Genomic DNA, 24,144 nt, shown 5'->3' with positions numbered 1-24,144 from the left:
AAAGTAGCCTGCCGCTTGATCTACATGACAGCCCAAACATACTGTATTCTCGTCAAATTATTAAAGGCATTCAGTGAAATTTCACAATTTTCATCTGGCGCTGACAATCACTACCATATACATTGCTATTGGTGGCATACTCCCTGGTGCCACATCATTGCCACATCCTGCAGCACGTAAAAGACAAGCGATAAGTGCACTTAATATGCCATGAAGGTCCCCAAGTAGTCGGGCACAATGCACCAGGATCACAAAAAAATTTGTGCCTATAAGGAACTCCTAGCGAGTTGCAGTGCACAATTACAGTGCACAGCAAATGCCAAAGGGGTGGGGGCTCAAATGCGCCAACAGAGTGAACCTGCTGAGCAGGAAAGGGGCAGTGCGAGATGATACAAGAGATGCCTTTTTCATATCTCACGCAGTACATTCTGGCAACAAATGGGTCCTATGACCGTCCTTGCTTACAGCAGTGGACTTGGCAGACACTTGCAAGAAAACTCTATATGCAACTTGCTTTGTCTAAATGCAGCATCTCGCAGCTAGCGATTTGCAGCAATTACCCAGCTGCCACAAACCTTGGCATAGCAGCACCTGTACGCTTTAGCCTATGTAGTCGATTTACATCTATACAAAGTAGTGTTGTAGCTTAACTAAGTCACATATGTTACACTTGAAGACCAGTTTCTCAACTCTCTCAAATGCCATTGTAGCAAAACTTTCGCTTTAATATCAACATACATTGCATTCATTGTAAGCACAATGTGTTCAGCTGTAGCTTTACTTGCTCAAGTATACACATAATACCATATTTTCTAGCATTTAAGTTTCTTTTTCTCAAATTTTTGTCAGTGAGATTTACATAGCATATGACCTAACAGCCTTTATGTTTTTTCTCTCTCTCTCTCTCTCTTTTTAAAATCTAGCTTCTGAAACACCGCAAGACCACAGTGTGTGCTCGTGGAGATGAATGCCTTCTCATACAACTCAACCAAAGCCCCCCCACGTTTTGAAAGCACGTGATGCAGTGGTACAAGTTGTGCAGAAAATTTTTTAAGTTGTGTGTAGTAAAAGAAAAATGAAGAAGTGCAACACTAATGGTACTTCTGAGCACCATGCCCAACTGTGAGCGTTCTTTCACAACTGCCACACACGCAATTGTTTGTGTGGTGCACAGGTGGTTGGTGTGCACTGTGGCATGCTGCAACAGGTACCCTATGAAGGTGTGCAAAGCCTCTACACTTATACAGCAAAGTTTAACATGTCTCTTACTGTGTGCACAGCTGAAAATGAGAAATGTGCTGGAGCTGCATCACTTCTAGAAAAGTGTGACACTGCTGCCTAAAGTGGCCAAACTTTTTTTGCATGATGCACTGGAGGGCGATGACTTCAATGACTTTAGCTTTTCTCTTCTGCATTTACACAGTGTTTTTTTTTTTCTTACAGAATCAGTGTGTTCAATACGGGACTTAAAACAGTGCCGACCAGCAAGGTTAATGCTTATCTCATCCAGCACATACGTAACATCACCCATCAGGACTACGCATTACAGTGCAGTGCGCTAAGACACAATAGTATTTCACGATGAGAATACAAATATCTGTAGTATATCATCACGCCACTCAAGTAAAAGGGTGCATCTTACATAGACTTTTGTTAATGAACAGTAGGCTTTTGTTAATCTTAGCAGACTTTTGTTAATTCGACTCCGGATAAAATCAATTCCAATTAAATTTCCAATTGACAATAAGTTCATTAATCACCTAAATTCAGCAATTAATTTTGTTGGTCAAATTAATGATCCAAATGTTGTAATTGTGGAATTAAGAACAGCGAGTGCACAAGACGTGTCACTTAAATAGGAGTCTGAAGACTAGCATTAGTTAAGATGTTAGTCGTCACCTATTTCAGTCCCCAGTTACTACACATAACTGATGGGTCAGCGCTCATACATTTTTATAGGCTATAACGTTTGTAGGATAATTCAAATTAGACTGGTCAGCACAATGTGCTTGCCCAAAATGCGACCCCACTGGATGTAGGGTCAGTATAATGTAGTGATTCCTTCTGCTTATTCTGTGCCACTCTTAACATCCACCGTTCACAGCTCATCGATCACGCTAACAACACGGGTGGGGCACTGCTCACACCACTGATGAAGCACAACAAGGAATGGCACTGGCATCGAATGGTTACATTATCCCAGCCCTGGACCCACTACAAAAGCAGGGTGATGTGAGGAAATCAATGGACTGCACGGAATTCAAGACAAGGACGTAGTAAGAGACACGGGCAAGCACAGGTCCATCTGGTCCATGTCATGGACCAGCTGCATTACATCACTTGCAGAGCCGCTTCTCACCTCATTCTGCTGTTGCAGCAAACTTTACAAACATGTATCAATGAATATCATCAACTCACGACATGCATACACAACACATTTCTTGCATGTACCTGTATGGTGCAGGTGGTCATGACGATCGTGGTGCTCATGATGATCATGACGCTCATGGTGATCATGATGTTCATGGACTTCATGGGGATCTCCATGCATAAGATCCCGTTCTGTAAAATTTTGCTGGACTGGTGCTTGGCTTGTATGGTTACTGTCCAGTACGGTTGAATCAGCTGTGAGATCGTTAAGTGCATAGAAGGAGTCGGGTGGCCTGAAATCACTATGCTTTGGTTCTGACGATTCCACTTCCATTTCTTCTACTTCAGTGTGATTTGTGAAGGATACAAGGTCCTTTTCCTCTGGCACTATGCCATTGCGATGCTGGAAAACAGAACATACGAAACAATTACTCCAATTTCATTCCATCCAAACACGGTTAAAAACAGTTGATGTGATAGACCATGTTGCATCACCAAATGTATCCAAGTAATATTTGAGAAGAGAGGGGGTTAACCGAGGGTCCCGATTTTGATTAGTCATATCATAAGAAGCCAACAAACACTGACACCAAGGACAACATAGGGGAAATTACTTGTGTTTAATAAATGAAATAAGGAAACGATAAATTAATGGAAATTAAAGTGGATGAAAAAACAGCTTGCCGCAGGTGGGAACCGAACCCACAACCTTCGCATTTCGCGTGAAATGCGAAGGTTGTGGGTTCGGTTCCCACCTGCGGCAAGCTGTTTTTTCATCCACTTTGTGTGAAATGCGAAGGTTGTGGGTTCGGTTCCCACCTGCGGCAAGCTGTTTTTTCATCCACTTTAATTTCCATTAATTTATCGTTTCCTTATTTCATTTATTAAACACAAGTAATTTCCCCTATGTTGTCCTTGGTGTCAGTGTTTGTTGGCTTCTTATGATACAAGTAATATTTAGGCACATAACAGACTGGATACATATAACATTACGGTATCTCGGTTAAACATGGCAACATGTGAACTTATGATTTTAATATACTATATTTTTCTGCATATACATGCATTACACATACTATGCATATCAATAAAAGAAACATAGTTAAATGCACAGCAGTACAGATACAGGTTATTCATTCAGCAACACAATATGGTGTCATGAACACGCCTGCCATCACTCGAGCCGTACGTGTCGCCAATGGCACCACTGTTGCCGTCAGGGGTATGTGCACTGCTCGCATAGGAATTGCTGGCCGCTAAGTTCTAGTCCTGTTCACCGTTCTTACCAGTTGCCCTCACAACCTAATCTTCGGGCTCTACCTTCTGACGACGCATTCTGCCCTCATCGACTGTTTCATCGGTACGCTGTGCCTCGAGCTTCCTCTTCTTTCAGACGTTTGCCCCGAACAAGCGAACACCCTCTGCACTACAGCATTTGTTCGCTTACCTCCAAAAGCCCTAACCTTTGTCGAATTGGCCTCAATGGCAACCGTGCCTGATGGCGACTATGTCGTCACACCTATTCGTGATGTCCTCCTGGCGCGCGACATCTCTGTGCCACACTCCATCGTAACCCTTGCCGCTAATCGGATGTGTCTCCCCATTATAAATTTTGACTTGACGAAGCAAGTATTACCTGAAGGCATAGCGGTGGCCACGCTCCGGTCAGTGACAGACGACCACGTCACTGCTCTTGCAGCCGACGTGGCGTCTCCAGATTCCCCTGATTACCTGCAGGATGCCTTGAACCTCAACGGCCCATTACGTCCCATGGTCGCTCTGGACCTTGCACCTGACCAAGCAGCCGCCCTATATTTCCTTTTGCTTTCCTACCGCGACATATTTGACACTGACAATCGACCACTTGGTCAGATGTCCCTTGTTAAGCATTGGATAAACAGTGGTGATGCTGTTCCCATTCACCGCCGACGGTATCGCGTGTCCACGGCAGAGCAGCAAGTTGTTCAGCAGGAATTAAACAAGAGGCTCCTTGGGCATCGCCGGTCGTGCTCGTCAAAAAGAAAGATGGCACGTGGTGTTTCTGCATTGATTACCGCTAGCTAAACCGCATTACTAAAAAGGACGTTTACCCTTTATCACGAATCGACAATGCTCTTCATTGTCTTCACGGTGCCAAATACTTTTCGTCCATCGACCTTTGATCTGGTTATTGGCAGATTTCCGTCGATGAGCAAGACCAAGAAAAGACCGCTTTCGTCACTCCAGATGGCCTCTACCAATTCAAGGTTATGCCGTTCAGTTTATGCAATGCCCCTGCCACGTTTGAACGGATGATCGACTCCCTGCTTCAAGGTTTCAAATAGTCAACTTGCCTTTGTTACCTCGACGACGTCCTTGCGTTTTCTCCTACATTTGAGACACCCCTTGAGCACGTCGCAGCTATCCTTGACGTCTACCGCAAGGCTCGGCTCCAATTAAACTCATCGAAGTGCCACTTCAGGCGCCGACAAATTACAGTGCTAGGCCATCTCGTCGATGCTTCCGGAGTACAACCTGACCCGGAGAAGGTTCGAGCAATAACGGCTTTTCCTGTACCTCAGTCTGTCAAAGACGTCCGGAGTCTTGTGGGGCTCTGTTCTTATTTCCGACGGTTCGGGAAAGGTTTCGGAGCAATCGCTCGACTACTCACTGAACTTCTGAAGAAATATGTGCCTTTTACGTGGGGTTCCCCTCAGGCTGCCGCATTTTCACGCCTTATCACGATTCTCACGAATCCACCAGTCTTGGCTCACTTTGACCCGTCCGCACCTACAGAGGTCCGAACTGATGCCAGTGGTTATGGGATCGGCGCCGTCTTATCGCAATGCCAACACGGACATGACTGCGTTATAGCCTACGCTAGCCAGCTCTTGACAACTGCAGAGCGCAACTATTCGATTACCGAGCACGAATGTCTTGCTCTCGTCTGGGCTGTTTCAAAGTTCCGCCCATATATATATGGCAAGCCCTTGTCAGTAATCACAGACCATCATGCGCTCTGTTGGCTTTAGTCGCTGAAGGATCCTACTGGCCGGCTCGGTCGTTGGGCCCTCCGACTACAAGAATATCCCTATACAGTGACTTACAAGTCGGGATGCCAACACCAGGACGCAGATTGCCTCTCTCGCTACCCAGTCGAAGACGCGACCTCTACGTCTGATACTGACACCGCCGCCTGTGTTCTCTGTTTTTCCACTGCTCCATGTGGCCGACGAGCAGCGCCGTGGCTCGTCCTTGCGTATCATCATTGACCACCTAGAATCGTCATTTGCCAACAGTTCCCTTCGCTTATTCACACTTCAAGATGGCGCACTCTTTTACTCCATTACTCCTTATGATCCCTAAAAACCTTCGCTCGGCTGTTCTCCACGAACTTCATGACCTCCCCACTGCCGGTCACCTGGGTGTGTCATGTACCTATGACTGGATCCGCAGACGCTTCTTTTGGCCAGGGCTTGCTGCGTGTGAGAAATTCCAGCGACGCAAGACACTATCGACGCTCCCTGCTGGGTACCTTCAACCACTCGACATTCCTGCGGAACCATTCTTTTGGGTTGGTTTGGACTTACTTGGCCCTTTTCCTCTTTCTACCTCTGGGAACAGGTGGGTCGCTGTGGCCACAGATTACGCCACGCGCTACGCCATCACCCGAGCGCTTCCTACAAGCTGCGTCACAGATGTCGCTGATTTTCTTCTACGCGACGTGATTTTATTACATGGAGCTCCGCGACAACTTCTCACAGACCATGGCCAGACATTCCTATCAAAAGTTTTCGCGGACATACTGCAGTCCTGTGCCACAAGGCACAAGCTATACGCATCATACCATCCGCAAACAAATGGCCTCACGGAGCATCTCAATTGCACTCTTACAGACATGCTCGCGAAATGTCTCTTCAGACCACACTGACTGGGACCTCGCTCTACCGTTTGTCACATTTGCTTATAATTCCTCGCACCACGACACAGCCGGTTATTCCCCATTTTTCCTTCTGTTCAACCGAGAACCAGCACTGCCCCTCGACGCAACTATCCCTGTTCATACGGCACCAACCAGTGAATATGCAATTGACGCCATCGCCTGCTGTGCCCACGCAAGGGAAATTGCCCATGACTGCCTTCTGAAATCCCACGAAAGCCAAAGGCGTTTGTACGACCGGCGACACCGAGACGTGCACTTCCCGCCTGGTTCTTTGGTGTTCCTATGGTCTCCATCACGTCAGGTCGGCCTGTCAGAAAAACTGGTGTCTCGTTACACCGTCCCATACAGAGTGCTTCGTGCCGTGACTCATCGCCCCTGACGCCCCATCTGCTTCCCAGTCCAGTGATATAGTGCAGGTTACAAGACTGAAGCAGTATCACCCTCCCAGTGATGACATTTAGACGCTCCGGGACGTTTCTTCTGCCGCCGGGGGTAATGATACATGCATATTGCGTGCTTCTTGTAGCTGATGCACGTGGGCGCCCCAACGACGAAACGCTCTCTGGCTCTCGAGCTGTCGGCTAAACTGGCCAGCACTACAGTTACCTCTTGGAAATATACTTTGTAAATAGTCTCCAGTCTTAATCCTTTGTTTGCGTAACAATACTGACATTTTCCATAAAAAAGCGCTAAAGACGAAGACGAAGACGAAGTCAAAGGAACACATAAGACAGGTCTGGCGCTCCTCCACCATGTCATTCTGTAGTGACAGTGACGAATATAACTGATAAAAGCTTGAATTAAAAAATTTAACCCTTAATAGATGAGCATTGCCTACAGGCAACACACACACACAAAAAAAGACAAAATTCTTGCCGAGTTTCAGTAGTAAGTACAGTGTTTCTGGCATGCAGTGAGCGCCATTTGATGGCTCAGAGCAGGAACACAGGACAAAGAAGAAGTTTAGCAAAGCAACTTGCTTTCATTTGAAACAGTCAGACAGACCGATGAAAGATATCCAGCTGTAGGGGTATCACACACGTGACGTTAAGCAAATTCAATGTACACCTATGTTTCACACATGACAAGAGCCGTCCGTGTATACAAGTTCCAAACTTGTATGTTTTTTTTAGGTGGCTTGGGCTGAAGCCCAGTTCCACTTTCTGCCCTATGTTGCCCCCTATAACTCAAAAAGTATCAAGAAAAATTTTTCTTTTAATTAATTGTGCTTAATATCGGCACATTTTGCACACTTAAGTGGAAAATTAACATTATTTTCAGGTATTTATGTTGTCTTTAAAAGGTTAACTCTTTATTGGGTGAACTAATGCCTAGAAAAAACAGCAACACACAAAGCTTGACACTGGCCCTTGCACCATTAAACTCTGCTCGTCAATCAATCATCAACACTGAAAGCACAACGATAGCAACAAGTACAGTCGTCGGCCGTCAAAATCTGATTTCACGGATCAAGTTAGTCTGCCCCCCCCCCCCCCCCCCACCCCTATTTATATATGACTCAGCACACATTTCAGAGCAATCCCTCATGTTCGTCTACATTTGAGATGTACAAAACCATTCACGCCACAAGCACAATCTGATTGGACATTCATTTGCTATAGAATCCATGAAAAAATTCAAGAATTTTCAGGTAGTCTTGCATCAATGATAACTTGATAACAATGATAATTTGGTAAAATTGTCACTGGCAAAAAGGAAAATAATGTATGCGTGACATAGTGTTTGTTTTATGTTAACAATAAACAACTAATCATTGGTAGACAAGCACTTACAGCTTCCAGAAGTTTTACAGTCTTTGAGTGCTCGCCAGATGTCAATACATCCAGAAGGTTGTCAACCATGTCCATGACATAATCACAATCCTTGGCAAAGCTGAGCAGACTGTTGAAGATGGAAGCACAAATTCAGGATATTATTTATTGCAACAATGAAACTTGAAATGATAAGAATCTCAAAAACACAATGGAGCATATTTCAAGTAGAACCTTAATAAAAAATTGCCGTGGTAGAACGCGGTCAAACCAAGTTTGTCGAGCGATAGCTCGCTTTTGCTTGCTTTGGGAAAGGACGAGACCGTTGGTTTACACAGATTTAACTTTGTCATAACAGCAATTACCGCATCTACAATTGCACCACAAGACAACACACAGACACTGCTCGGTGCCGTCAGCGCTCTTGGCACAAACGCGCAGTGAACTTGGCTGCAGCCAGTGCCTCTGGCGGTGGCGGCAAAGAAGACTGACCATGAGCTGCTGTTCACTTGACTCCACAAAACATTAGGCAGGCTAAGTCCCAGTTTGACCTTGGCTGAGCTTGAAGGTCAGATTTATGGAACCAGGTATTTTCTAGGTTTGTACCTGGAGTAGTAGAGCTATTGTTCTAAAGAACTCATGTTAATGCATAAGTATTCTTTGGCGAGCTCCCCAGCCATGTCACGCGATAAGTGTAATGCCTTATATCTGCACAATAATGCGTAATTTGCACAAAGTTAAAACATTTAATTGTTATGATAGTGTAAATGTAGATGTCTGGTAGCTTTTAAGTGATAAGGAACAATTTAAAGAAAACAAAATAAAACAAAAAACAAAGAGAATATCCATAGAGATACATAGGGCTCCTTAAAAAACACATGGGGACGCTTTAGTAGGAGTGGGCCAACTGAAATTTATAGGTGGATCAACTTTTTTATAAATGCAACCGCTTATCAGTTTTTTCAATGCCAGCCTTCTTTAGAGATGTTTGACTATTTATTTCAAAGTACCTTACAGGCCCCAGGGGATCTTGAGTAAGGGGGGCATCGTTCAACAAATGACAACAGAAAACCGATACACGAGAGCTAAATATGTTTACAATAATAACGTGCTTGTAAAACAGTGTTACAAATAAAAACGGTAAAGCAATACAAAGGGTTGTCAGAAAAGGAACAAAAAGTACAGTTCACAGTAAAAGCGGCACATCACTTGTGCAAAATAATGCACAAGCGCGAGCACATAAAACAAGCAACAAAATTGAAACAACAAATTGAAAAGAAAAGGGAAAGACTAAGAATGCCTACAGAAAGCGACAATTCAACCTGTCGTACAGAACGCCGCATTGAAAAACGTATATGAATATATTATATTATATTATATGAATATACTTGTTATGATGAAAACTGCGAGTTCAGTAGTTGTCTGAATTTATCTTTACTCATTCGTGCGGCAGTAATTCAATAGCCTTCTTATTACAGTAACAGTGCCGCACACCATAGAACTAACATATTTCTGTTGTTATAACAATGACCCAAATTTTGGATGGCATGCAGTATATCACTTAATATTCAGAACAAAAACCCCATGCATGATGTTGGATCCCACTGCATGTGCAAAGCCTAGCAGTCATATAATTGTAAAAAAATCGACAAAGACACTCAAGACTGTTTACATGTGCGAATGCGAAAGCATTATGGCCTCTTTGGTGAAACCGTTAGTCAGCCAGATGGCTGTAACATGACATGTGCTATGATGCACGCACTAGGCACACCTTTAGTCAGCCCGAACCGTGGAATCGCTGCGGCGCCAAGGAAGTGTGCTCGTCTTGCACCCTAGAGGGCCGGGCGAGATTCCCACCCATACTGAAATGTACAAAATTTTCTTTTCAAAGCCATTAATTTACTTTATTTACAGGAACCTCTCTGAGAAATGTGAAGCCAATCCGAGCATTTTTGACGAGTTTTTACTCTTTGCGCCGTCAGCCATTTTCGGTACCATCCCACGGTCACACTGCTGCCGCTGGATTTTTGCGTAATGAGGCATATAATGCTTTCGCATTAGAAAAATTTTAATATAGCCAAGTGGACATGAAGGCAACAGTGAAGGTACCTCTCAGCATACTGGACCCCAAGCTCATCGCCATATGTTGAGTACACAAGGTCAGACTCTTCCTTTGAGAGATTTGCAAATGTAGAATCATAGTGAGGTGCATAAGTGCTGTAGGTCCCATAGTTGAGATAATTGACTGAAACAAAAGCATAATGAGATTAGCAGGTTTTAATAAGTAAACTTTTGCATAGTGATTACCTTGAATTTTACACCCTTGAAGAGATGGCATAGCATATGATACATGGGCCAGCTGCTGCTAATAAGTTCATATACAGGAGATCCCAGATGTATCAAACCCAGGCTTATCAAACTACTGTCTTTGTCAAACAGTTGCAACACACCCTTGGAAATCCCATGCGAAAGTATACAGTCGAACCTCGATATACCAAAGTTGTACTTGCAGCAAAAAACTTCTTTAGATCGTGAATTTTGTTAATTCGGCATTTTAAACTTTTCGCATTAAAACAACTTCACAAATTCCCAAAGCATTTTGGCTGGATACCTTCTTAGTTAAGCTTTCATAAACAAATCGCAAGAAGGTTGGGCTATAATAGCGTGGTTAGGAGCGCCAGTGTGTGCAGTGCAGATCGCACCGAGAGCAATGCATCGACATGGCTCACGGCGTACGAGATTTGCATGTGGTGCGCCATGCAGTGCCGTAAATTTTGGACGCAATAGCCTACTGTGCTTAGCGCCCACAGCCAGCACCCACAAATTAAAACAAAAGTGTAAAAACATACGAATATTGGTCCCGAGCCAAAAAAAAAAAAAGTCAGTTTCGCCAGAAAGGTGGAGCATTGATGGTGACAGCAAAGAGACAACATGAAGCAAGGTTCAAAGTTTTATCGGTGTGACGCGCGCGCACTCGGGCAACCATTAACAGATTTCACTCGATGACCATGACCTTGCAGTCACAACATGAGCGGGTGCTTTGTACTTTGCCTCAGAAACTTGAGATTACGTGACCATCAAGAATAGACATGCAGGAAAAACAAAATGCAGGTGAAGCCACCATCCATTTCGGCTTGCTGCGGAAAGATTACATCCATGATTGATATGGCGTATGGCCAGTGCACGGACACACGCGAGGAGAAAAAGGGAGATAGGTGCATGTTCCTGCCCCCCCTCACCCCCAGCATGCACTTAATCACATCACCGTGCATTCACTCCCTCCCCATCCCTCTTGCACCGAAGGAATTGTCAGCTCTTGTGTTTCTCCGAGTTGTTTGCCAACGGGACAAATGGCGCAGCGGTGTTTCCTGCCTACTGTGTCCCAGTGAGCACACTTTGACAGTGGTTTTGCCACTCAAACTTTTCATGCAGAAGGATGCTTGAAATAAGTTTTGCCTTGGCTGACAGTTTTTTGCTAGATTTACTAGCCACACAGGCTCCAATTACACGACTGAAATGGATTGAAATCGAAACTGTGTCACAAAGTTACTTTGTTAAATTGTGAAAAATAAATGCACAATTTACAGTGCAATTAATACCTGTGTCACACGGGCACATTTGGAAGGCCTTCCAGCCGACGGCCTTCGAAACGCCACAACTCTATCGACTCAAAGGAGTTGTCATGCTGCTACACGGCACTTTTGAAAGGCCGCTGAGTGGTTCAGGTGTTTCTTGCAAAATTGTGTGGCGCTGCAGATCTTTATTTTCGTTTTCATGTCACGATAAGTTAAACAACATTGAAACTACTGAAAAGCACTATAATTTATTTCATGATTGTTTATACATTTAAAAAAATTGTTTATACATTGCCATATATATATATGTTTAGTTTTTAAGTTTTTGAGTAGCGAAACTGCGGCAATGCTTGCATCGCTGCACGTCGCTGTTGTGGAGAGTACATGCAGTTCGCACATATCAAGTGGCAAAAATACTTTATTGCATAATTAATAACACTCACATATAGTATTTTAGAGCATTTTGGTTTGATTTGTTCTTTCTAACCGTGAGTATGAGCACCCTGTGAACGAGAGGGCATGTTCGAGCTGTTTCCGTTTCCGTTGCTCAAAGGCCATCGAGATTTCGATAGAGTTGTAAGGTGCTCCGTTGACTCGATAGTCTATTGACTCGGCGGCCTTCGCAACCGCCCGTGTAGCAGTTCAAACTTGACCTTTGAGTCAACTGACTATCGGTTGGAAGGCCTTCCAAACGCCTGTGTGACATGGGTATAAGATTGGGGAATGGAAATAGTTTGTTACATGGCAATTTTCGTTGAATCGACGTTCGGTATATCGAGGTTTGACTGTAGTGCTGTTGTACACACCTATCGAACTCCTGTTCAATGGCAACTACAGCTGAATTTCGATAAGTTCAACTCGAAGGGGCCCGAAAATTTGTTCGAATTAAAAGGAGGACTTGTTCTTAAAGTATTCGTTCACCATAGCATGATGCAACGTTACTAGACTAGCTTCAGTTTTAAAACTCGGCGCCGTTGCGCGGAACCGCCACCCGCCCGCGCCTTCGTGGCGCTACAGTCGCGCCCGGCTTCACTTCCTCACTGGCCGGCTACGCGGGCGGGCCGGACTAAGTACGCGGTGCAGCGTTGGTGTATTCTGTGGTTCGTTGTGAACGGCGAATTTCAGCAAGCATGTCATCCGTGGAACTGTAGCCTTCGCCGAGTTTCTTAAGAATATCAGCAGATGATGCCGACGTGCTGCGTACCTGACTACATAGGCCGCTATCGGAACGATGTCGACAGTTCGGCGCACCACTTTTTCTGTGCTCCCAGCAATGCGACGCCTCGCTCGGCATGAAACAGAGCGATTCCTCGTGCCGACCGGGAACACTCTGCGAAATCAACGGCACGCGCTCGTGCCACTACTCCCGCGTTCCTCGTCGTCTTCCACAGCTGGCTGCGTGGCGTTCATCTTTCCAGCGTAGAATTTCACTTCACTTCTGTCGTCGTAATGGGGAGGCCCCGTTTACGGGGGTATGAGCCACTCATGGTCTTACGTAACGGAAAGATTTAATTTTGAAGAAGTTTAATTTCGAAGAATCACAAGCGGCAAATCGCAGGCGAAGGCTGCTAACCAGCCGCCGAGCAAACTCGAGACATCGAACGCAAGCGACAACTGCGGACTGCGGGCATACCGTCAGTGACGTCGTTCTCTCCGTCGCAGCCGATTGTGTGTAACCTCATAACTGAGGAATACTTTAATGAACCCTCGGGATTAAAACCAAGTGATAAACACAGGGGCCGCACGTTTCAGCTTCGCTGATTAAGCATCTTCACGGAATGAAAAATCCGACTTCCTTCTTTCTCTTTTTTTTTGTGTGTGTGTGGCTTGTGTGTAGAAAGACCGACCTCATCTTGCTTTTTGTAGCGCTTCTTTGGCTTGGTGAGAAGCTTCGGTGGGGATGAAGATCATCCTACAATCACGCACTTTGGCCAGATATTCTGGCTCGTGAGCCTAAACTGCGCGAAACGTTAAGACGACACGAAGAAACACACGACATTTAGAAACGCTCATGAGAGTGGCTTGTTGGGCTAGTTGGTACATGGTTATACTAGGAAAATGCCAGCAAACTTGAGAGTAGAAAAAAACAAGAGACAGACATAGACAAAGAGACAAGAAGGTGGCTTGTCACCACCTTCCTGGTCACCACCATGGTGGTGACCAGGAAGGTGGTGACAAGCCACCTTCCTGTCTCTTTGTCTATGTCTGCCTCTTGATTTTTTTCTACTCTCAAGTTTGCTGGCATTTTCCTCGTATAATTTAGAAACGCAGCTTCTGCGCTTCGCTGTATGCGTTTCTTCCTTTCGTGCAGTTTACCCTTCTTTCAATATTAACGAACTGGCGCGATAAATCTTATTGCTGTAGGTGGATACCGCTTTCTCGTGGTATCACTAATTCGGACAAGGAAGGACGCCAGCGAGCGTGAAACATGCGCAATCTGCCCGTCCGCACGAGCTCAAGGCTGTGACGAGGCGTCTGCAGTGGAGCCCGATGGAACAGCGTTGCCCTCTGGCGGCTGTCACAGAAGCGGCGACAGCGGCTGTAAGCACGCGGGCGGGGAGTTTTACAACTGAAGCTAGTCTAGTAACGTTGGCATGATGCACGAACAATGCCAGTCGTGAAATATCATGGCACGCAAGCACACAGTGAGTGAGGACCACGAAATCGCCCACGCCAACCAACACTCGCTTCCCGATAATGGCAGAAAACGAAACTTCAGGATGTGTTTCTATTTACGATCAACCCCAGTGCTCGACTGCTGCGCCACCAGTACATACTGCATTTTTAGGTACTTTTTCGCTGAAGTGCCACAACATACACCCTAGATCCTTCTAGGTATTTGTTTTGCGCCCCTGGCTGTGCCTGGGCGCGCAGCCCGCTCGGCTCAGCCCACATTCGCAGAAAATAGGCGGTGTAGGTAAATTTTGATTTTAAATGTGTAAGCATTTCTATGCTTACCCAACGAGAAAACTATCCCTCCATCCCTCTCGTAATAAGACAACCGCTTTCGAGATAATTCCCACAGCAGCGAGCGAATTCGCCTTTGTGCTGCCTCTCGCTTCAACGCCAACAAAGCGGCGAGAACACAGCACTGACATTGCTGTCAGCACATACCTCACTCTGCCACTTTCGCAGATCGCTTTCAACATACGGGAGCACACGTCTCTTTAACAATGAGTAAGTAGGGAGAACATAGCGTGCGAAGCAATGAGCAGTCGGCACTCGATTTTTGTGGGCATCGCAGATAGCTTTCAAGGTGTGGCACGTGCAGTGGTGCCATACAAAGCCGCCTCCTGAGTACGTTCATGGTTCATAATGGTTCGAGGTGGATGGATAAGGCGCTCAAAATCGATAACAGCTTATAATGATCAGAACATCATCAATGCACCTGGCGCCTCCATCTGCAATACTTTGCTTGTGTCATCAATGCTCCTTGCACCGCTGTTGGCACGAGTTCGTGTAGCCACTGCACTGTAGTTAGTACTGGCCTGATCAAGTTACATAGCAGTGGTAATGACACTGGGCTATGTGGATATGAGCAAGTGGCGCAATGCTTGCGCATACTGACATTATAGAGCTGGGGAGCCGAGGCACGCCGCAGGGATCAGTCATCGCCCTTTTTCTCTTTAACGTGGCGATGCGCAGGCTCCCAGAACTGCTGTGCTCTATCCCTGGACTTCACCACAGCCTCTACGCTGACGACGTGACGTTATGGGCAGCGGTGGATGATCCACAAACTCTTCAAGAGATCATGCAACGCGGCATCGACATCGTACAAGCTTATGCGGAGTCGAGGGGCCTGACGCGCTAACCGGAAAAGTCCGAATACCTCCTGATCAAGCCCGGCAGAAGTAGCTGTCCCAGGGGATTACCACGGAGAAGGCGCTTCCTTGAACTTAAGGTCAGAGAACTTACCATCCCGGAGCGCCCCAGTGTCAAAATATTGGGGCTAGACTTTCAGAACACGCTGCACTGCAGGCTCATGTTAAAGAGAGCGACCAACTACACACTACAGCTCATTCACCGGGTGGCTAATCGGCACCACGGCATGGGTGAGGGCGATCTGCTTCAACTTGTGCAGGCATACATAACCAGCAGAACCATGTACTCGACACCATATGTCAAACTCGCAGCCACGGACTTAGCCAAATTAAACACAATGATCAGACGAAGCACAAAGGCAGCCTTGGGCCTTCCGGACTACGCGGCCACCGCAAGGTTAGAGGCCTTAGGCATGCATAACACGATCGAGGAGCTCTTAGATGCTCACTACACAGCCCAAGTCCGTCGACTCTCGCTAACCCCGGCTGGCCGCACAGTACTCCGGAAGCTCAGTCTCTAGGCTATCCCCGAGGTTACAGAGTACACGACGATTCAGCGAAAGGTCAGGGGGCATATTTATGCCCCACCTCTACCCCGCAACATGGACCCCGAGTTCCATCAGGGCCGTCGGCAGGCCCGTAGTGAAGCCATTTGGCGACGCTACGGCTCGGAAGATGGAGTGGTCTACACAGACGCAGCCAGACAACCTCGCGGCGACCTCATGACCACATGGTAGCGGATCACAACGGAGGATTGATAGAACATGCAACAATCACGGCTGGCCGAGTGGTGGAAGCGGAGGAAACCGCGATTGCCATGGCCATGCATGCGGAAGCAAAAAGCGTCATCAGCGACAGCAAGCAGGCCATCGGCAATTTCGTCCGTGGTAGAATTTCCAAACAGGCGTACCATGTGCTCACACGACGCCCCCTAAGCAGCTTGATAACCCTCGTGTGGACCCCCGCTCACGTGGCTGTGCCCGGCAACGCGTCGGCTCACAGTTTGGCTCGAGATCTCGCGCGCCGAGCCTCGTCCGCGGATGCTGACGGCGTGAATGAAGAGGAGAGACACGAGGAACCCTGCGAGACTTATTATGAAATAGCCCATCGGTATCGCTTGAGGCGTCGCGCGCTCCCACCACCGGCCAAGCAACTCGACAAAACGCAAGCGGTCGCGTTTCAGCGACTTCAGACAAATACATACCCACACCCAAAATACATTAACAAAATCACAGGGGGCAGGGAAAGCGACAAATGTAGGCTCTGTTCAGAAACAGGAACACTCGCACACATAATGTGGGAATGCACCTCGCTCCCGTTCTCTCATCCCCCCGTCAGCAGCGAGACTGACTGGACAGCCTGGCTCATTTCCGGGGACGTCGACCGACAGCTTGAACTGGTGGACTGGGCGGAAAAGGCCAAGCAGGCCCAGAGCCTTACTTGAGCCCAAACCCTCAGCCACATCCCCCTTTACCCTTCCCCCTTTCAATAAAGTTTATCACCACCACTAACAACTCCCAGAGGAGTTTGTGTGCATTTCTTTGCTCCTGGACGTTGCGCGATAGTTTAATATATGTCGTGTGTGGCGCCTGTGCCTTGCTACTGTCACAGCTGGAAAAGAAAGTGATATGAAGAAGGGAAGGACACTTGAATGCAGCTATGACATGGCTCATGGTGTGAGAAACCCTCCATGCCCTACGATTATTCCAGCTTTTGTAGATCGAAGCGCCTCGCACACCACGACCAACTTCTTATCACGTCTCTTTATCCCCTTATCCAGACTGAAAAATTTCGTCCAGTGTTACTTCAACTTCCGCAGGCAACTTATATTTCGAAACAGCCTAGGCGGCATGTTTTGAAAAATCTATTTTCTCTTAGCGGCAGCTGGCTGAGCAGATTGTGCACCCATGCATAACATCTGCCTAGTTCTATCAAATACCTAGAAGGATCTAGGGTGCTCGCCTTCACTCTTCGGGGGAAAAAGTACTAGAAGTGAGTGAGTTAGAACTTTATTTAGCTCCTGAGGGGAAATCAATCTGGCGGCTCCACCTAGGTCGGGGCCGGTAGACAGAGCCCATCGGCGACGGCCCGGGCCCTCTGGACAGCCTTCAGCTGAGCGATGAGGTCTGTGCTTCTGAGCGCTGAGTCCCAGGAAGACTGGTGGGGAAAGTCCGTGCTCGCGTTGGCAGGGCACAGCCAGAGCATGTGTTCGAAGTTGTATTCGTGGCCGCAGTGTGGGCATTCAGTAGGAAGGTCAGGATTGATCCTGCTTAGTGTTGTTGGTGTGATGTATGTCCTAGTCTGCAACTGTCCATAAGTGACGACCTGTGTTTTTTTGAGCTTTGGGTGAGGAGGAGGAAAAATTCTTCGTGATAACCTATGATTTGAAGTGATTTCGTGGTATGATACGAGCGGGTCTTTGTTGTCTAGGTCCCTCCAGGCTGGGTTGAAGCGAGAGGGCGGACCGCAGACGCGGAATGTGAGCTCTCGCGCCAGTTGGTGTGCCCACTCATTCAGATTACAGTCAGGAGGTCCGGAAATGTTGCCCATGTGGGCCGGGAACCATGTGATGTGTGGGGACGTGAGGTTGTCTCCTCCCGTTTCTTGGAAGAAGTTGCTGTTGATAACCGTAGCTGCTCTCCTAGAGACGAGGGCCGACGAGATGGTTCTAATAGCTGTTCTTGAGTCTCAGTAAATGACTGACGCTCCTTTGCAGCTTCGAAGGGCCACCGCAATGGCCATTTCTTCTGCTTCGTGAGTGAAGTTGGTTACTACCGTGGCTGCGTTGACGAGTGAGCCATGGGCGTCCACCACAGAGACCGCGTAGGCGTCTTGATTCCAATATCTGGCCGCGTCAACGAAGAGGACTTGCGTTTCGTTACGTTTGATGTTGTCAAGGATTGCCTTCGCTCTCGCTTTTCTCTGCCCTTTGTTGTGGGTGGGGTGTATGTTTCGTGGGATGGGATCAACGGTTATTGATCTCTTGGCGTTTGTGCATAGTTGCGACTTCTTTGGTGGCATAAAGAGGGGCTGTATGCCTGCTTCTAGTAAGATCTCGATGCCCGCCCTTGTGAGTGAGAGCTGACTAATTTGGGAGTTTCGCTGTGCCTCAAAGAGTTCAGTTGCCGTGTTGTGTAGCCCCAATTGGAGGAGTCGTTCCGTGCTAGTGTTTCTAGGGAGGCTTAGTACCTTTTTCAATCCTGTTCTGATTAGTGTATAAATTTTATTCAGCTCCGTCTTCTTCCAGTTGAGGAAGGGGGCGGCGTAGGTTACGTGGCTGATGAGGAAGGCGTGAAATGCTTTCATGAGGTTGTCCTCTTTCAGTCCGTCCCTTTTGCTGTCGACCCGTGATATGACCCTGGTGAAGTTGAGGGTGCTCTTTGTGATGCGTTTTAGTGCCTCCGCGTTGTCATTACTGTAAGCCCCAATGACCATGCCCAGGACCTTGATTGTGTTACACCTGGCGATGTTTCCTCCATCCCTGGTGTGTAGGTGAACGGGGAGCGAGCTAAGGGGCTGTCTCAGCCTGGGGCCTTGTTTGCACAGAAGGAGCTCCAATTTGCTGGGGGAGAGCTTCAGTCCCGTGTTTGCAAGAAAAGCTTCCGCAGTGTCCAGCGCTTACTGTAGGTTCTGCTCCAGTGTGCCTAGCGGGCCGCTCGTGGACCAAATGGTGATGCTGTTGGCGTAAATTGCGTGCCCTACCCCCCGGGACTTTAGAGAGTTTGTTTGCGAGATCATGCATTGTGATGTTGAAAAGAAGAGGCGAAAGCACTGACCCTTGCGGGGTACCGATGTTACCTAGCATGTGCTTTCTGCTTCTGATTTGTCCGACGTTTATGGTGGCCGTTCGGTTATCCGAATTGTGGAAATTTACTCCGAGATCTAAAGTGGAGATTTCATTGAGGATGTGCTCGTGCCTGACTGTGTCGAAGGCCTTGGTTAGGTCGAGCGCCAGGATGCCTTTTACATCCATGCATTTGTTGTCTATGACGGCGTTCCTGACGAGTAGCATGGCGTATTGTGTGGATAGTGATTTTCGGAAGCCTATGAGATTGTGGCGCAATAGGCCGTTTTCTCCAATGTGCTCTCCAATTCTATTGTGGATGGCATGTTCTGCGACCTTCCCGAGGCACGACGTAAGGGAGATGGGTCTCAGATTCTCTGCATGAAGCGGTTTTCCGGGTTTGGGGACGAGGACTACATTGGCACTTCACCATTCGTCCGGCACCCGGCCTTCAGCCAATACCTCGTTAATTTTGCTCGTTATGATTTGTATGGCTTTGTCATCTAGATTTCTGAGTAGTTTGTTTGTTAGTCCGTCTGGGCCGGGCGCCGAGCGTCTGCTTAGTTCATGAAGGGTGTGCACAATCTCCGAAACTTCGAAAGCACGATCCAGTGATAGTTGAGGTGTCCCCTTATACTCGCGTGTCGGGTCGTCCCACGGGACAGATTTGCGCTCTACTGGTAGGTAGATGTCTGCCAGGGCGTCAGCAAAGTCCCGCGGACTCGTGCCTTCTTTCGTGTGAAGATAAATGAGCCTTTCGATCGTTAGTCGGGCATAACTCTTGGTCGGTGTGTTGTTGTCGGCGAATAGGTTCTTGAGAACGCTCCACTTGCTGCCCCTTCTCATTGTACCGTCCGCCTCATGTTGATGTGGTTTCACGCGCAAACACACAGGGCACTTGGAGGCCATTGTTCTGATCTCTGAGGCTTGTTGTTCTGCACGGCCGCTCGATGGAGACAACACACCGCCATATTTGCGCGACGAAAAGTGGAAACACTACGTGTTAACCGATATGTACGCAGTAAGCTGGTATGGTTTATGCGGATACAAAACATACCGCGCTCTGACAATGGTCTCAGCAGTGCACCAAATCATGCGGCGGCGCATGGTGGCGTGGTACACGTGAGCGGCGCAGCAGTCAAGCATCGAGCTTGGGCGTAAAAAGAAACACGCCGCCGGCACGGAGGCATGTGCGTGCACAGAGGCCATTGACAGTGAGGGAGTTACGAGGGAGTTGAGAGGAAGGGCACCGGAGCTGCAAGGAAGGGCGGGAGGGATTCAGATTTGCTTTCCTGCCAGCTTGATGGATGGCGCTAATTACCTCTACCACCTAAGACTGCCTCTGAAGCAGAGGAGTTGCCGAGGCCAGACTGGGTATACGCCGCTGAGTCTCTCTGCATGCTCTCATGCTTCTTCCTTCATCTGCTGACAGATCGGTGGTGTGTTTACGTTCTTTGTCCTGCGTTCTTAACGCGAGTCATGTCTTAACAAGATCACAAAGTCATTGGCCCCTATCATAATCATGTTAGTGTGTTCCCTTCTGTTGTCGCGTCGCCGCATTCAAAATGCAAGGAGAATGAGGTACAGTAAAACCTCGTTAAACCGTACTCGCTTAAACAGTAGTTTCGTTTTAAAAGTAGTAAAGTCAAATCCCTGAATCAGCAGCCATTGAACATAATGTGTTTTGTATCCGCATAAACCGTACCAGCTTACTGCGTACATATCGGTTAACACGTAGTGTTTCCACTTTTCGTTGCGCAAACACGGCGGTGTGTCGTCTCCATCGAGTGGCCGGGCAGAATAACAAGCCTCAGAGATCAGAACAACGGCCTCCAAGTGCCCTGTGCATTTGCGCGTGAAACCACATCAACCTCACCATTATTTCAGCACCGTGCCAGAGAGCCAAGAGAAGGACTCGCATCATGCTGAAGCTCAGATAAAAAAGACGCCGGGTGCTCAGCATACAAGAAAAATTAGACATCATTCGTGCTTTCCAATGTGATGTGAAGAAGTCGGCGCTGGCACGCAACAAGGATCTACTGTTGACCACAGTGCGTGTTGACCACAGTACCGTTCAGTACGTACTTTTTCCGAGCTCTGGCCAACTACGGTTTAACGAAGTTTCACTGTACTGGGTGTTGCCTTTGCGTCCTTGTATTCAGGGTCTGTCTTGTTATACAGAATCAGATATGGCGCACTGTCTCCAACAACCTTTCCATGGGGACATCTCAGTTTAGACTCATCATTGTAAAAAACAAGCACAAACGAGACCAAACTAAGCCAACCAAAACAAATGTGAGCGAGAGCTGATGTGAGCAGACGATAGTGTGAAACAAGCGGTCTGACTGAACCAGATGCGAGTACGAATAGAGCAGTCGGGCAGGTCCGCATGACACCAGTTTCCCGCGCATGTCACTGTAGGGGCTGCTCTCATTGGTCTCCTCCACTCGCGGCTCGCTTGCCACTGCGGCAAGCAGTGAAAAATCGGCCCAGGACCGATCCCTTCTGCGGTGCACATTTTGCAACTACAGTCAAACCTCGATATATCGAACACGGATATATCGAATTATTGCGTATATCGAACAATTTCTATATCACATGAAAAATCGCATGCATTTTTAATTCTTTATTTCGAACGGGGCCGGATGTAAAATGGGTATATCGAATTCCGCCGCCCCAGACCAAGTGCGCTCTGTTGACATGAGGCGAGCTTTCCCGCAACACCTCGAAGATAGCGGCGGCGCGATCGGCGTTCCAGACTGCTGCGTACGGCAGCTGCCCACATCGGTTGCGCCGAGGGCACCATTTGAACGTAGCGGCGTACACACGCGGCGGCTTGGAGCCAGCACGGCCGCCGCGATCACGCGCGCACGGCGAGGCTTGCCCCCGCCGTGCGCGCGTGATCGAGGCGGCCGTGGAGCCAGTTGGAGCGCTTTGTCAGTGCTGAGCCACACATCATGTGCATTGCGGACTTCGTTGGCGGTGACGACTGCACCGGAACAGTGGCGGAGTTAACAGACGTGGAGATCGCGGCAGAAGTGACTGCTGAGCGGCCAAACGAAGACGCTGCCGAGGCTGATCCAGCAAGCGCTGATGTTGCCCCGCTCCCGACTGCAACTGAGGCTGTAGCTGCTTTGGCCGTTGTACGCCGCTACTGCGGCGCAATAGAAGGCACTGGACTGTCTATTGTGGACCGTTTGGACTATGTTGAGGACGCCGTGGTCAAGCACGCGGTTGCCAATATGAAGCCGGCTACGCTGCTTCAGTACTTTCAGCGAACTAAATAAATACTTTGTTTGAAGCTTCATGTGAGTATCTATTGCGCCACGATTGGTTCATTGATTGATTTGCGCTAGTTTTTGACACGTTTTCTACGTGATTTTATATATCGAATTCTGGCTATATCGAACTATTTTGCGATCACCGCGCTGTTCAATATATCGAGGTTCGACTGTAGTGACTGGGGCATTACGACATGACGCAGAAACGACGACCTTGCCATTTGAGAGAGGGTGAAATTTCTACCTTATTTTTTTCTTCTTAGGGGTCTCCCCCTAAGCCTTTCCTCTATGGCAGGGTCAGAGCAATGCTGGTCCGAGGCACCGCCGTATGATTTGGTGCACTGCTGAGACTATTGCAAGAGCGCGGTATGTTCAAATTAACTGTTAAAAATGCTTGTGCATTCGAATTGCCAGGCATTTTCGCCCATTGGAATACGTACCACAGCGTCAGTGCGAATAAACCGTAAGTTCGAATTAAGAGCGCTTGAATTAACGAGATTCAACTTAATTCGATAGATTTCCATCAACGCAATGTCTCGCATCGATGGAAATATTCAATGCGAATGAAACAGCACTGTCCTGGTAAATACTGCCAACCAAGACATCGCATGTCAAGGCCAGTACATGCCACAGAGGAAAAATTAGCAAATTTAGGTGCGTGCCTTGGTTTTGCCCATTTCAATATGGATGGCTTGTACAAAGTGCAGCCGTTCTTTATCAAAAAAAAAAAAAGCAGATTGCCATGCTGCTTCAAGAATGCAAAAGGCATTCCAGTCTGATATGTGTTGAACAATAAAATGTGGATGCCTTGCAATGTTTTCATTGAATGTCTCTGGGCATGGGATGCTGAGCTGGAGATGCTTGGCTGCCGGTTTTGTCTTCTTGTAAACAAACATTCCCAAATTGGGTTCCGTGAACAGAATTTTAAAGTTCTGCGAATGGCCAAAACAAATCAGATTCCAACCCCCATTTCGACTGATCCCAGTTAGGATTTAACATGTGAATAGGAACAGACTCCGATATTTTGCAAGCTGAGAGCAAGTTTCTAATATAGCAGCCTGCCTGGTTGATTCGTTGCAGATATAGGATCGGCTGTTTGGAGAGCATGGTGTAATGGACTCGTGAGGCACAGTCACACAATTAACAGTACAAGTACCCTGATAGCTACATGGCACATATCCCCACAGGCGGGCTTGGTGGCTTGGTTATCAGTGTCGATGTCACAGGGCGATTGTCGGCATCGCTGCTGGAATCGCACGGTGCAAGATAACGCAGCACGTTATTCGCGTGTTCAGTCGGGTTCTCCGCTTCCCCCGCTGGCCGCCGCCTTTTTCTCGCCGTAGGAGGCTTGCGCTTCCGTTTTCCGAAGGCATGCTTCATTTAAAAGTTCTTTTCGAATGAGCGACGATCCATCACTGACCTGGGAGCTTTCATAAATCCGAATTCTGCGAGTGTCAAACGAAGAACGACGCCGGCGTGGTTTTCAAAGCAGACAACTGCGGTCCGCTGTGGTTGCCAGCTTGCCCGCTGCTGCAGCAGCAACCAATGGCGAGACGCCTTTCAGTACGGCAACCAATCGGAGGCCCGCTTTCATCGCAGGGCCCGTGTGTCCGCCTCCA

At 47.7% G+C, this 24,144-nt stretch overlaps 1 protein-coding gene across 5 annotated transcripts in view; it reads right to left on the bottom strand.

The window, feature by feature from the left end:
- The window catches only part of LOC126544051 (bromodomain-containing protein 7-like), a 125,231-nt gene that overhangs the window by 66,661 nt on the left and 34,426 nt on the right, over window positions 1–24,144 (bottom strand). For all 5 annotated transcript variants that reach the window (XR_011892475.1, XR_011892476.1, XM_055061627.2 and 2 more), the window contains exons 10-12: window positions 10,174–10,309; window positions 8,086–8,194; window positions 2,452–2,773 (exon numbers count right to left, since the gene is read on the bottom strand). Coding sequence is in view for 3 of the 5 variants with exons in the window: in XM_055061627.2 (XP_054917602.1) it covers window positions 2,452–2,773; window positions 8,086–8,194; window positions 10,174–10,309 (567 nt within the window). In the remaining 2 variants the exon portion in view is untranslated. The remainder of the gene's footprint in view (window positions 1–2,451; window positions 2,774–8,085; window positions 8,195–10,173; window positions 10,310–24,144) is intronic.

The sequence above is a fragment of the Dermacentor andersoni genome, chromosome 1, assembly GCF_023375885.2.
Source record: "Dermacentor andersoni chromosome 1, qqDerAnde1_hic_scaffold, whole genome shotgun sequence".
NCBI classification, from domain to species: domain Eukaryota; kingdom Metazoa; phylum Arthropoda; class Arachnida; order Ixodida; family Ixodidae; genus Dermacentor; species Dermacentor andersoni.
This window is presented reverse-complemented; position numbering and strand designations above follow the sequence as displayed.